The 14,470-nt window shown below is 41.8% G+C and overlaps 1 protein-coding gene across 1 annotated transcript in view; it reads right to left on the reverse strand.

Annotated features, from left to right (window-relative positions):
- Positions 1–622: 622 nt before the first annotated feature.
- LOC143024872 (transducin beta-like protein 2) overlaps positions 623–14,470 on the reverse strand; it is a 34,477-nt gene continuing 20,629 nt past the window's right edge. The window contains exons 4-8 of the mRNA XM_076184211.1: positions 13,750–13,939; positions 12,025–12,210; positions 5,301–5,486; positions 3,480–3,589; positions 623–1,880 (exon numbers count right to left, since the gene is read on the reverse strand). Coding sequence (XP_076040326.1) covers positions 1,764–1,880; positions 3,480–3,589; positions 5,301–5,486; positions 12,025–12,210; positions 13,750–13,939 — 789 coding nt within the window. The 3' untranslated portion in view covers positions 623–1,763. The remainder of the gene's footprint in view (positions 1,881–3,479; positions 3,590–5,300; positions 5,487–12,024; positions 12,211–13,749; positions 13,940–14,470) is intronic.

The raw sequence follows: 14,470 nt of genomic DNA on the forward strand, positions 1-14,470 counted from the left end.
TTGTCTCTATTTCTATAATCAAAACACCTTACATTCCACAGACATTCATGTGATTTATATATATCAATCGAAGTTATAGTGTCTTGTCATGACCAATATGCACTAGCACTCGGTGTGGACATGGTGTACTAATAACGTGGTAGTCAGTGGATCTGCCTACACCCTACCTCGTGCGTTTGGCAGTGACGGAAGACCTCCATCCACTGCCCTCTATTGGCGCCGGGAGCGGACAGTTTGATGGTTTGCCCGCTGAAACTGCTCGTAAAAGGGCATTGGGAAAGAGGAAGGACCGGAGAAGACAGGTGAATGGAGAAGGGTTGTGTATGGATGATGCTGTGATGGATGAGGGAGTGGGTGGGGGGATGGGGGGTGAGGGAGTATGTATGAAAAATAGATTGATGCAACCTGAGGGGATTTCTCCCCATCTCCTTTTCTTCGTGAGGGGACGGTTGCCAAATAAATGAAGTGGCCTTTTGACACTGCTTCTGACCCAGGGCAGTGGACAAGATGCAGGGATGACCCATCATCCAGGAGGTGCCAAGATTTTCTTTTGGCTACCTCCCATATAAGGGGGAAAAAAGCCTTTGGTATAAGTATGTATGTAGGATAATCAAACAACATGTAATGCACAGGGAAATGTATTTTACCCAAAGTAGAAAGTCTAGTAATCCAATACATCACTGGATACAAAAATTGAGGAAATCTTTCAAAACCCACAAACTGAAACCAAACAACACTTCATACTTCACTATACCCAGTTTCACAGTATTCCTTCATTATCTCAGAACTGTAACCTACAACTGTTTTCAATTTTTCAAAATTATTTTGGGACTAGTCATTCAAGATCAGTTTTCATGCTTCACTCAAACTGCTCCAGTGTAATCTTTCGTCAGTAAGTGGCTTCACCAAATTTCAAGGGCTACATCTGTGAAGCACTTGCCACCTGTTTGGTTGCACCAACAATTTTACAAAGTACTGGTCATGGCATTTGATGAAAGGCCTGAATAGTTAAAAAAAAAAAAATACTAAAGGATCTGGTTCTGTACCATATGGCTACATATGAAAATCAAGTTGGAAAAATATATTGGGCTGAGTCCTGGCTTGGATTCAGCTGTTGGTAGAGAGCTTGAAAAAAGTAAACAGCAAGCACCCAATGCCTCACATATGGGTGCAAAACAAGCAAAAATAAACTACAAGAATATGACTAACATACAGGACAAATTTTGTTACCAATGCCTCATGAAAATTGAAATGGTCTTCACAGCACAACCTGGTGCCTGACACGAGTAGAGTGCTGGAAACTCAACCTGGTATGTGAATCTTGCTAGATCCACAGCCCCAAAAATTATGACTTAACAAAAGTTGCAATTGTACAATAAATCTGGAAATGTGAAAAAAACTACACAATACCTTACTATAACTTTTAACAACCAACTCTCGATCTCTTGGAATAGCATCAGTTATACTATTGGTCAGCACTAGAATGGTCTTTGGTTTTTCAATCTCTTATGATTGTGAAACTACTTGTCACATTCAAGGAAAACTGTTTATATACCCAATTTGCACTGTGTATATTCAAAATGGAGCAATAGGGGATTTTGTTTGAGACTTGGTTATTAGAATTTTGAAAAAACAATGTAATCAACAGAAGCCAATATTCACCATATGAATTTCTTACACAACTGAATAAAACTTTAACATATTCAACAAGCTGTCATTTACTATTGATGATGTTGGAAGGTAAGAATGAAGAATTGTTCCTCTTATCCTTGAGTGATTTTGTTGATATCAGCAAGAGCAGACTTTGCTTGAACAATTTGTACATCTATTCGTTCCCTCATGCCGGCAGAGGTAGCTTTGGTACGACTTTGCTCCAGGTCCTGAGAAGAAAATTATTATTGAATACATTTTGACATGACAGTTGCATGTCCTTCAGCCTTCCCATAGATATGCAATGTGAAGAACTTTGACAGACAATGACTTAATTCATGATACAGTTAAACAATGGCATTTCCCTCTTTATGAAGGAGGTAGCCAAGTCAAAGGGCACATACCCACTCCCATCCACCTCTGTTAATACTAACAGTTGTACCACTACAGTATATAGTTACAATATAGTACCTGTGCAATATTGCTGTATAGTAGTATTGTACTTGTGCTACCAGTTCAGTACAGGACAGTGTTTGTAGTGCTACCAGTATAATATAGAACAGTAGATCAGATTTTTGTGGTAAGACATATGTGAAAAGGCTTACAACAGGGTAGACAGGAAGGCACTGTGGGAGGTTTTGCGGATATACAGGATAGGAGGAAAGCTTCTAGGAGTTGTCAAGAGTTTTTATGAGAATAGTAGAGCAAGATTAGAAATGGAGAGTGTGTGTGGTTCAAGGTAAAGGTGGGACTTCGTCAGGGATGCATTATGTCGCCCTGGCTGTTCAACTTATACATGGATGGGGTGGTGGGTCAGGGATTGGAGTTGGTTAAAGAAAATGGAGAAAAGTGGGAGGTGAGCCAGCTGTTGTTTGCGGACGACACTGTGCTTGTGGCAGGATTGAGGAAGTTGGTGACTGAGTTTGGGAGTGTGTGTGATAGAAGAAAGCTGAAGATAAATGTGGGTAAAAGTAAGGTGATGAGATGTACAAGGGGTGAAAGTGGCAGTAGACTGGAAGTGAGCATTAAGGGAGAGCAACTGGAGGAAGTGGATAGTTTTAGATACTTGGGTGCAAAGGTGGAGGTAGAATGTAGATTGAGAGAAGCGAGTAAATGCCTTGGTGGATTAGACATTTGGGAATGGATGCTAAGAGGAGACTGTATGAAGGAGTGATTGTGCCAACAGCACTGTATGGGGCACAATACAGTGCCCCATATGTATGTACTAGTGCAGTTAATACAATTATTTTTATTTATTCATATTTTTTAACAAGGCATAAAATTACTGTCAACCACACTAGCTGGTGGTATTGGGGCCAATGATCTGAGTCTAGAAGACAGGTCCTGACTAATTTCACCACGCAATTCCACAAGGATGGAGGTACACAAGTACAGTATACTATTAGTGCTAGGACTTTGCTAGTGCTCTGAAGTGCTATGCTATTTATAAGTAGTGCTATATCAATACATTACTAGTACTGGTAATAGTGCCTATAATAGTACTACTAGTGCAACTGAAGTTGGATACCAAACTACTGTGCTGAGGTGCAGACCCAAAGAAATCTCTAACAGATCCGAAACTTAAACCATATCATCACCTTTACTTCAATAATTTAGCTTCACAAACTCCCCACCCCACCCCTGTTGGAAGGCTAGGATGGTGCCCCTCAGAGGACTTTGTAGCATGGGATTTAATGAACCATGCTCTTGGTTTAACTTTGCCAGTGGCAGAGTTTGAATTGCCATGCCCCTACATGCCCTAACCCACTCAGCCAGTGACCTTCCAAAGAAATAAAGGTAATGGTTAATATTCTTAAATATTTATTTACCTGCAAGGTTGCCATGTAGCCAGCCACATTGTGGAAGACCTTAGCATGCTTATCTCCAAGGGTCATGATTAACTTACTGCTGGGATCAAACATCAGGCCAACAATGTCCCCTATAAAAGAAAATTCATAAATCATCAACTCTCACCACCAACAATAATCACCATCCTGTAAATGTGTCAAATCATTGTTATAAGCATTACCATACATACACCAATGGTTTTCCCACCCTTACAAGGGAGGTAGCCAAAAAAACAAAGGCATAAAAACCACTACCACCCATTCCATCCCCACACTCCACCCCACTCCCTCTTTTCTGGTCTCCTCCTGGATGACAGGTCATTGCTGCATCTCGCCCACTGCCCTGAGTCAGAAGCAGTGTCTCAAGACACAAAACATCCACAGCAAGGGTCCTTCATTAACCCCCCCTCCCCCTCTCTGTCCCCTCATGCAGAGATGGAGAAGACTAGGAGAAATCCCTTCAGGCTGTGTCAATTTATTTTTCACACATACCCACCCACTCCGCCTCATTCATCACAGCATCATCCATTCATAACCATTCTCCACTCACCCATATCTTCTATCCTATCATATCTTTCCTCAACAGACATTCCCCTCTTTCCCAGTGTCCCTTTTACCCCATCCATCCATTTCATCCTTGGTCACCCCATCATGTTCACTTCTTCCACACCTCTTTTACTAGTCTTCCTTCATTCTTTCCATGTGTCCAAATCACCCCAATACCCTTTCATCAACCCTATCTCTCAACACCCTTTCCACCCCTGTTTCCTCACCTCATTTCTCATTCTATCCAGCCTAGTAACCCCTATCATACTTCTCAGGCACCTCATCTCAAACATTCAAACTCCTCCCTTATGTTCCATGTTTCTGCCTCATACAGTGCTGTTGGCACAATCACTCCATACAATCTTTACTTAACATCCATTCCCAACTGTCTATTTCTCATTACACTTTTTAATCCACCAATGTATTTACTTCCTTCTCTCATCTCCATTCTACCTCCACCTCCATTCCTCCCTTTCCCGCCACATTTGCACCTAAATATCTAAGACTATCAACTTCCTCCAGTCTCTCTCCCTTAATACTCACTTCTAGTCTGCTGCCACTTTCTCCCCTTGTACATCTCATTACCTTACTTTTACCCACATTTATCTTCAAATTCCTTCTTTTGCACAACCTCCCAAACTCTGTCACTAGCTTCTTCAATCCATCCTCTGATCCTCCCACTTTTCTCCATTTTCTTTAACCATCTCCAATCCCCAACCCACTACCCTTGCATTTACCTCTCATACCACCCCATAGAACAGCCAAGGCACATCCCTGACAAAGTCCCACCTTTACCTCAAGCACTCATTCTTTCCATATCTGATTCTAATACAAGCTCTACTACTCTTGTAAAAATTGTTGACATTACCACCATCCTTTTAATGGACATTATCTATTTGTTTTATTTCCCCCTCTCCTATCTCAAAACAACCATTATTATGACTTAAAAGGCAGTGTCAATTAACTGTCATTATCATTACCACCATCTCTTTAACGAACAATGATTTTTTTTCTCGAATCTATACAATTTCATTCAGTTCTTGTCAGAGTTAAAGGTATTATGGAGAGGAGCAAAAATGAAAACAATCAGGTAATGTACACAGGAAAAAAAATTAAACCAAACCTTGAAATTAGAAAAGTCCTTTTGTATACATGTCTACTATTGATATTACACTTTTTACATTATGAGTATAAGGAAAAATAAAATTGTCCTATCGGATGGCTTCTGTGTTTACAAAGTTAAAACCTAAGCCTTACCTGAGTAGATGTCAGTGATCTGGTTAAGGCATTCTCCAGTAATGGCAGAGAAGAAAGACAAGGATGAACCTGCTCCCAGCGCAATTGTTCTGCCATCAGGGGACAACTGGATGAGGCCACGTTGATCTTTAGGTTCATGCTGCCCCGTCAGGATCAGATAGGGCTCCTGACCCTTGTCAAATTCAACTATGAAAACAAAATAATTGTAAATAAAAAAATATATATATAAGGCCTAAATACCAAAATACACATATATATATATACCAATGGCTATTTCCCCCTTACCAGGGAGGTATCCAGAAACAAAGGCACAAAATCCATCCCCACTCACTCCACTCTCTCCCTCTTGGCTCCTGGATGATGGGTCATCCCAGCATCTCACCCACTGCCCTGGGGCAGAAGCAGTATATTGAGATAACTAGGTTGCTTCATTTAATTGGTGACCCCTTCGGGCTACATGTACTCCCTCACCCCCCTCATAACATCATCCATACACAATCTCCATTCAACCCTATCTTCTGTCTTCTCCCTTCCTCAACAGATATTCCCCTCTTTCTCAATGCCCCTTTTACCCCATCTATCCATCTCATCCTTGGTCACCCCCTCATGTTCACTCTACCTCTGCCTTCCACACTTCTTTTACTAATCTTTCTTCACTTGTTCTTTCCATCTGTCCAAACCATCCCAATACTCTTTCATCAACCCTATCCTCAAATTCCCTTTCCACCACCACTCTCCTCACCACTTCATTTCTCACTCTATTAAACCTAGTAACCCCTATCATACTTCACAGGCACCTAATCTCAAACACATTCAGACTTCTTTCTGATGTTCCATGTTTCCCCCATACAGTGCTGTCGGTACAATCACTCCTTCATACAATCTCCTCTTAGCATCCATTCCCAAATGTCTATTTCTCATTACATTTTTTAATCCCCCAAAGCATTACTTGCCTCTCCCAATCTACATTCTACCTCCACTCCTCCCTTTCCTGCTAAATTTGCAACCAAGTATCTAAAACCATCCACTTCCTCCAGTCTCTCTCCCTTAATATTCACTTCCAATTTGCTGCCATCACCTTACTTTTACCCACATTTATGTCCAACTTCCTTCTTTTACACACCTTCCCAAACTGTCACTAACTCCCTCTTCTGATCCTGCCACAAGTGCAGTGTTGTTAGCAAATAACAACTGGCTTATTTCCCACTTTTCTCAATTTTCTTTAACCATCTCCAATCCCTGGCCCATTGCCCTCATGTTTACCTCTCACACCACCCCATCCATGTATAAATTGAACAGCCAAGATGACATAACACAAACCTGGTGAAATCCCACCTTTACCTCAATCCACTCATTCTCTCCATTTCTGATTCTAACACAGGCTCTTGTAAAGTATGACAAAAAAAAATTAAAGTAATAAAAAGATATTTTGGAAGGAAATTAAGAGGAAGAAGAGGTGAATCAAGTAGAGAAGAAAAGGTAGGTGCTGATGGAGAGATGATACTGGAAGAGACAGCAGTAAGAGGAAGATGGGTAGAGTATTTTAGGTTGTTAAATGTGAAGGAGGATAGAGGGAAAGGTAGTTGTAGTGGGAAGCATTAAGCAAATGACTGATGAATGAGGAAAATGGAGGAGAAATAAGAAAAGATGAGGTGAAAGCAGTTACTAAAACGAGAGCAGGTAAGGCACCATGATTAGATGGGTGTCATGTGGAGTGTCTAAAAGAGGGTAGAGTGCCAGATGACTGGAGGAGTGCCTGTGTAGTTCTGTTTTACACGGGAAAATGGGACAAGTGTGATTGTAGTAGTTTCTGAGGGATCAGTTTGCCGAGTTAGTTGGGAAGGCTTATAGGAGGGGATTGAGAGGATTTGGAGAGGAACAGAGGGAGTAATTGGTAAGGAACAGTTTGGGTTTAGGGTAGGTAGGGGTTGCATGGATCAGATATTTGTGGTAAGGCAGATATGTGAGAAATCCTATGAAAAAGGTAGGCATATTTTTTGGGGCCTTCATGGATTTAGAAAAGGCTTATGGCAGGGTAGAGAGGAAGGCACTGTGGGGGATATTGTACATATATGGTACAGGAAGAAAGCTGTTAAGAGTAGAGCCTGTGTTTGAATTAAAAATGGAAAAACCAAGTGGTTTGAGGTAAAGGTGGGACTTCACTAGGGATGCGTCATGTCACCATGGCTGTTCAAATTATATATGGATGGGGTGGTGCGAGAGATAAAGGCTTGGGTAATGGGATGGGAACTGGAGATGATTAAAGAAAATGGAGAAAAATGGAAGATAAGCCACTTGTTGTTTGCTGGCAACACTGCTTGTAGCAGGGTCATAGGAGGGCCTAAGGAAGTTAGTGACAGAGTTTGGGAAGGTGTCCAAAATAAGAAAGTTGAAGATAAATGTAAGGTGATGAGATGTAGAAGGGGAGAGGATGGCAGCAAATTGGAAGTGATTATTAAGGGAGAAAGACTGGAGGCAGTGGATAGCTTTAAATATTTGGGGGTGAATGTGGCAGGAAAGGGAGGAGTGGAGGTAGACTGTAGGTTGAGAGAATCAAGTAAATGCCTTGGGTGATTAAAATGTGTAATGAGAAATTGACATTTCAGGAATGGATGATAAGAGGAGATTGTATGAAGATGTGATCGTGCTGACAGTACTGTATGGGGCAGAAACATGTAAGATGTAGGTAGGGGGTTACTAAGTTGGATAGAATGAGAAACAAAAATAGGAGGAGAATGGGGCTGGAAAGGGAGTTGGGAGATGGGGTTAATGAGTACTGGGATGGTTTGGACACATGGAAAGAACAAGTTAAGAAAGATAAGTAAAAGAGGTGGAGGGAGTGAACATGAGGAGGCAACCAAGGATAATATGGATAGGGTAAAAGGGGCATTGAGAAAGAGGGTGATGTCTGTTGAGGAGGGAAGGGAGAAGACATAAGATGGGGTGAGTTAAGAATGGATGATGCCGTGATGCATGGAAGGGGCTAGATGGGGGATGGGGGGTCGAGGGAGTACATGTAAATGATATTTTGATGCAGCCCATAGGGATTTCTCTTTTTCTGCATGAGGGAATGGAGAGCAGAAGTCACCAATTAAATGAAGTGACCTTGCTGTGGATTGCTGCACTGCTTCTAACCCAGGGCAATGGATGAGATGCAAGGATGACCCATAATCCAGGAGGAGCCATTAAAAAAGTGAGGGAGAGATAGTGGAGTATATGGGGATGAAATGGGTGGGAGTGGATTTATGCCTTTGACTTTGGCTACCTCCCTTGTAAGGAGGAAAAAGCCCTTGGTATGTATGCATGTAAATAGTAAAAATAATATTTAATACAGTAAAAAGGTACTGACGAATGAGTTCAATCAGTAATATTAAGTGACTGTGCTGCCCTTACTGCTTAAATGGGATCAATGATGGGTACCTGCAAGTAGTGGGCCTGAAAGACATATGTTACATGGAGATTCATCTGCTGCTGCCACATACAGACTGAGAAAAGGACCAAGCTAAAAGCAGTCACTACTTAAATGGCTGACATTGCTAACAAGTGGCCCTTGTGCAGGGAGCTTTGCATTACCTGGGAGATACATATCATATGAATGGTGTCCAAGGGGCAGTGAGAAAGGGGGGGATGTCCATTAAGGAAGGAAGGGACAAGATGTAAGACAGGGATGAGTGGAGAATGGTTGTATATGGATGATGCTAAGATGAAAGGAAGGGAATGGGAGGGTTAGGGGGTGGTTATGTGCGAGTGATATTTTGATGCAGCCCAAAGTGATTTCTCTGTCTTCTCTTTTTCTGCATGAGGAGATGGAGAGAGGAGGGGTTGCCGATTAAATGAAGTGGCCTTGCTATGTCTTGCTGCATCACTTATGTTCCAGGGCAATGGGCAAGATACAGGGATGACCCATCATCAAGGAGCCATGAAAAGTGGGAGGGAGGAAGGAATGAGTGAAGTGGAATTATACATTTTGACTTCAGCTACTTCCCTTGTAACGGGGGAAAAACCCTTAGTATATGTATAAACATATCTAAAAAAAAAAAAAAAAAAAAAAAAAAAATACAGGTACTCGGAAAATTTCAAAATCCGCTTTACAAAATGATGAGTTTGTTGCCAACTATAGAATGAACATGCCCAAACTTTTCCAAGCTTATACCAGGCTGTCAAAAATTTGTGTGTTAAGGAATCTGTGCGGGAATTTCATCGAAAGGTGATCAAGTTCAATGATTCTCTACGAAACGACAAAGATTTTCAATATTCCGATGAAATGTTTGACAAGTCTTGAACTTTTTGATGGACAAATTGAAGACTGTTTCTGAAGGTTTTATGAAGCATTGCTTTGTCGTGTAAAACTGGGCGTAGCCTGGGTGCAAAGTGCCCCACAAGCGAAGCGAAGCAAGCAGCGCCGCAGGCCAAGCACCCATGGCGCAGCTGTGGCTGGTGAAGCCAGGTGCTTGTACATACATACATACATATACCAAGGCTTTTTCCCCCTTCCAAGGGAGGTAGCCAAAAAGGGAAAGGCATAAAAACACTCCCACCCATTTCATCCCCAAATACACTCCACACCCCTCCCACCCTCCCTCTCATCTGAGCACCTCCTGGATGACGGGTCATCCCTGCACCCTGCCCACCGCCCTGGGTCAGAAGCAGTGTCGCAAGACACAGCACATCCACAGCAAGGCCGCTTCATTTAATCGGCGACCCCCCCTCTCCGTCCCCCTTGTAATCACTAAAAAAAGATTTTCTTTTTAAATGTGATTCAAGTCACAACCCAACACTAAAATCATACCAACGCTGAACTCGCCTGCCACTCGACACATTATGCCCCAGATACAATTACTACATAGAAAACACAGAACACATTATCTTGAACATTCTTACAACTACTCAGTCCACAAATGTCTGGAATAAAATAGCTATACAATGGAGCCCCTATGGAGAAATGTCTTGTCAGTTGAGGCAGCTGTCCTACTACTGGTACCATGTAACCCAATACTACCAGCTGAATGGTTGGATTGTCAGCAACTAAACTGGCTGCCCCACTGGTGACCTGCCAGTGAAAAGAGTGTGTTGGGCACCCATGTGGAGGAAAAAGAGAACCATCAAAAGGGCAGATGAACTCAGTCATTGTCCATCCAACCTTGTTTTAGGTCAATAAACCATGTGTCAGCAATAGATGGGCAAGCACTTTACCTGGCCCACTGAGCAGTGTAATGCTGTTGTAGTTATTACAGTGCTGCCAGTCCCCTTTACCCTTTCAGAGGGATGACCAGACACTTTTCCCAGTCATAGGGAATGGTACTGCCAGGTTGCAGACAGTACCACAACTCACTCCCAGCTTTAAGCAACTCCACAGTGGTGTTGCACATGCCAGCTGCCTTTTCACCCTTTAACTTACAGCCTCTTTAACCTCTGTCAGAGGGGGTGCAGGGGCGTGTTATGCAGTTATCTTCTTTGGCAAATGTGTCATGGTTCACAACAGCTCTGAGCACAATGATGTGATCAATCAACACTTACGAAAGATCTTACATACCAAAAGAAGCAGCCACCAGTGGATAATCAGCACACAGGACATGACCTGACCAAGCAGATATATAAGGCCAACAGAAACTGATGGAGTGACTAAATACCACGCAACCCAACTGACCACCTCAAAGCCTAAATGAAGAGTATCTCCATCTCTATTGCCACCTCCCCAGAGCTGCAGTTATTTCCAGTGGTATCCTACACTGCCAATCTCTCCCTCTGCATCCAGAGCTACCATTTGCTCTCCTAGGCAGAACCTTCTTGGTGTCCATCCCCTGGTGCATTCCCACATCCAAGCCATGGTCCTGTGGGCAGTGCATTTACAAGAGATTGGTTCCCTGAACCATGGTGTTCTCTTAAAAATAAATCTCTCCATCACCCCTATCCCCCAGTATTTGCCTTCCAATTAGGACCTCCTCTAAGTCACCAACTTCCTGACATCTGGTGCCCAATATGGGGTCAGTGCCTATTCTGATAGTCATCATATTAAGACAGCAGGGCAGGGCTGAAAGTAATGGATTTAAATTGGACAAATTTAGGTTTAAGAAGGAAACAGGCAAGAATTGGTTTACAGAGTGGTTAACGAATGGAATAAACATAGTAACCATGCAGTGAGGACTGAAACAATTGGTTGTTTTAAGAGAAGATTAAATAACTATGGATAGAGATGACAGGTGGAATGGGATATGGAAGTGCCTAGTGTGGACCTTATGGTCTTTTACAGTCTCTTTCTTATAATAACAACGGCATGCTTATATTCAGGACATCATCCAGCATTAAAACATTACCAACACAGAATAGGCCTGGCCACAGATACAAACTGTCTTAAATTTAACATCCCATAAGACACTGAGCATCTCATTCTACACTAATAATCCCTAAACAACACAACATTTCTTCCCCCGAGTGAATTATGGGCCCACCAGGTGGCTGCTGCTGGTTACTTGGAAGCTGCAGGTCACCTGCAGGAGAAACCTGGGGCAATGGACTGACAACTTGACAGAATTTATTCAATGAGTGACCTATCGGCTGACCTGGTGGCTGTGGCCAGTTTAATTAGGGTTGGGGACCTCCAGAAAGAGATTGAGGCAACAAATTGATTGACTGACCAAATACTCAATTCCACTACCAATTTCTTTTTTCCCTTTTTCTATCAACACACCTCACTTCTGATTATAAAGAACTTTTTTGTCCTTACTGTTGGTGTCGTAGAGTCTCCAAGTGCCGTCCTTTGATACAGAGACCATTTTTGTCGAGTCCGAGTTGAAGTGGCAACTGTAAATACCAGACTTGTGACCCTTAAGCTGGTAGGCACGCTTAATACCCTCAAAGGACCCTGTCTTGTTGAACCGTACTTCCCAGACCTTCACATCTGGGGTAAACCCTGTAATGATACAAACATATGGGATAATCATAAATACAAATTGGGTTTAACGAACAATCCTTCTCTGTGAACTTAGAAAATATTCTAATATATGCTTTGTATACACTGTGTATACATAAATGCCTATACTGGAGTATTGACTGCATGTTATTGTGCAGCATTAATTGCACAGTAACATATAGCCAACGCCTTGGGACTGTCTTGGGGTGTCCATTATGACTAGAGCCACAAATCATTTTGTCTATGTTAGAGTGAAATCCCTACTCCTACAGGAATGATGCTACTTTTGTACTGTAGCTATCCCTCCATTATGCTGTTCCCATTTAAAACTATTCTGTGCTACTTCTTTAAGTATATATCCTTTTTGCCTCTACTTCTGTAGTAGGGGGAGGAAAGAATTCTGCCACAGTTTCCCATGCAAATCATAAAAGCAAGCTAAGTGGGATGGAGTGATGGGACTAAGTATCCTGCTCTCTGTAAAATTATCCTACAAGAAATCAAGGCATAAGAGGGTCTGGAGGAAATTTCCAACCAGAACTCTATGACCGTGTCATTGAATGTACATGGATGTGGTAAAGATGAGAGTAAAAAAGAAGAGATAGGCAATTTGTTTGTGAGATGGAAGAAAGTTGTGTTGACATTAAGTGAAACAAAGTTGAAAAGGTGGGGTAATTTTTGTAGGGAGGGTGTCAGGAGTGAGGGGATGGAGGAAAAGGGCATCTTTGCTGGTAAATGATGTAAATGATGAAATAGGAAAGTGCGGTGGAGTGGAAGGTTAATGGTGATGAAGGTGAAACTGGGATGAGAGATGTGGGTCTTTTTAAACACATGGGCCTGATATTGAAAAGAGTGTAGATGAAAGGTGGGGTTTCTGGACAGATTCAAATGAGTGCTTTGTGAGTTTTGTGAGATCTCAATGCTAGAGTAGGGGATGAACCATCAGATGGAGTGGTTGAGACATTTAGAGTGCCAGTTAAAAATCATAGTAGAGTTGATGATAGATAGCAGTGTTTAAGACGAGAGTCGAGCATAAGCACATGTGGGAAAGGGTGGTGGATGGAAAGACGGTTGATAAGGCATTATTGGACTACATAAAGGTATCCAAAGGAAGGATACAAGGATGATTTGATTTCCATGTTCTTTTTGAGGAGAGAATGGGAGAATGTCAGATAATTTTTTGGTGGAACTAAGTTGGGAGTGGAGGATAGGTAGAGAAACAGGGATATAGGTATTTAGAGTAAAAATAGGAAGGAAAAGGACAAGATGCACGGATGACCTGTCATTCAGAAGGACCCAAGAAATGAGGGAGGGGTGATGAATGGAAGTGGAGTGGGTGGGGATGAAATGGGAAGTAGTGGAATTATGCCTTTTGATATTGGCTACCTCCCTTGGATAGTGGAAAAAGGCCCTCTTGCTAAAAATGACAAATACTCTACACTTTGAATATCAATATTCTACATAACTTTCAGATATACATAGAGCTACAAAACTGAATACATAATAAGTACTGTAATCCTTTGTAATAACCCCTTTCCGTACCTGTTGTGGCAACAAATCGACCACAAGGAGAAATGGTTGCCGAGTAAGTATCTCCATGCCTTACATCTATAGTTTCAAGGATCTCTCCTCGTAAGTCCCAAATGACTAGTTGATTTGTGGAAGAACATGTCATTATATATTTTCCTGTTACAGCAAAACCCATTGATAGAACTTCTTCTGTGGCATCATGCTGGAAAGAAAATACAGAATTAATTCCTACCATCTATTACTATTACATCTTTCAATTCTGTATTGGGGCATTAACTGCATAATGAGCCTATTCTTTACCCCTTCTATGACAACTTCATCTTTCTTTGATCCCCCTGTTGTGAGGGGGAAGGGGGAAAAGAATGCCACCACTGTATTCCCATACATATCATAGGTGACAAAGTAAGAAATTCTGTTTGTAGGGAGGGAGAACACATTGTTATGTCAAGGAGAGTGATTTGTTGGTTATGTTGAGGGGGTTGTCTACTGGGGTGATGGCTAGACTTTAATACCTTCAGGCTCCACTCTAGTACAGTGGAATCTCAGGTTATGAATGTCTCTCAACACAAACAAATCAGCTAATAATAATAAAAATAAAAAAATCATGATGAACACGCAAGCCAGAAATATCACTGGAAGGCACAGTTGTGATGTAGTAACTAAATTTTGTAAAATTATACCATTGTGATAAAGCAGTAGCAAGCAAAAACAATTATCACTGGACAATTTTTTT

This window comes from Oratosquilla oratoria, chromosome 4, assembly GCF_046742065.1.
Source record: "Oratosquilla oratoria isolate Oo_2021 chromosome 4, ASM4674206v1, whole genome shotgun sequence".
NCBI classification, from domain to species: Eukaryota; Metazoa; Arthropoda; class Malacostraca; order Stomatopoda; family Squillidae; genus Oratosquilla; species Oratosquilla oratoria.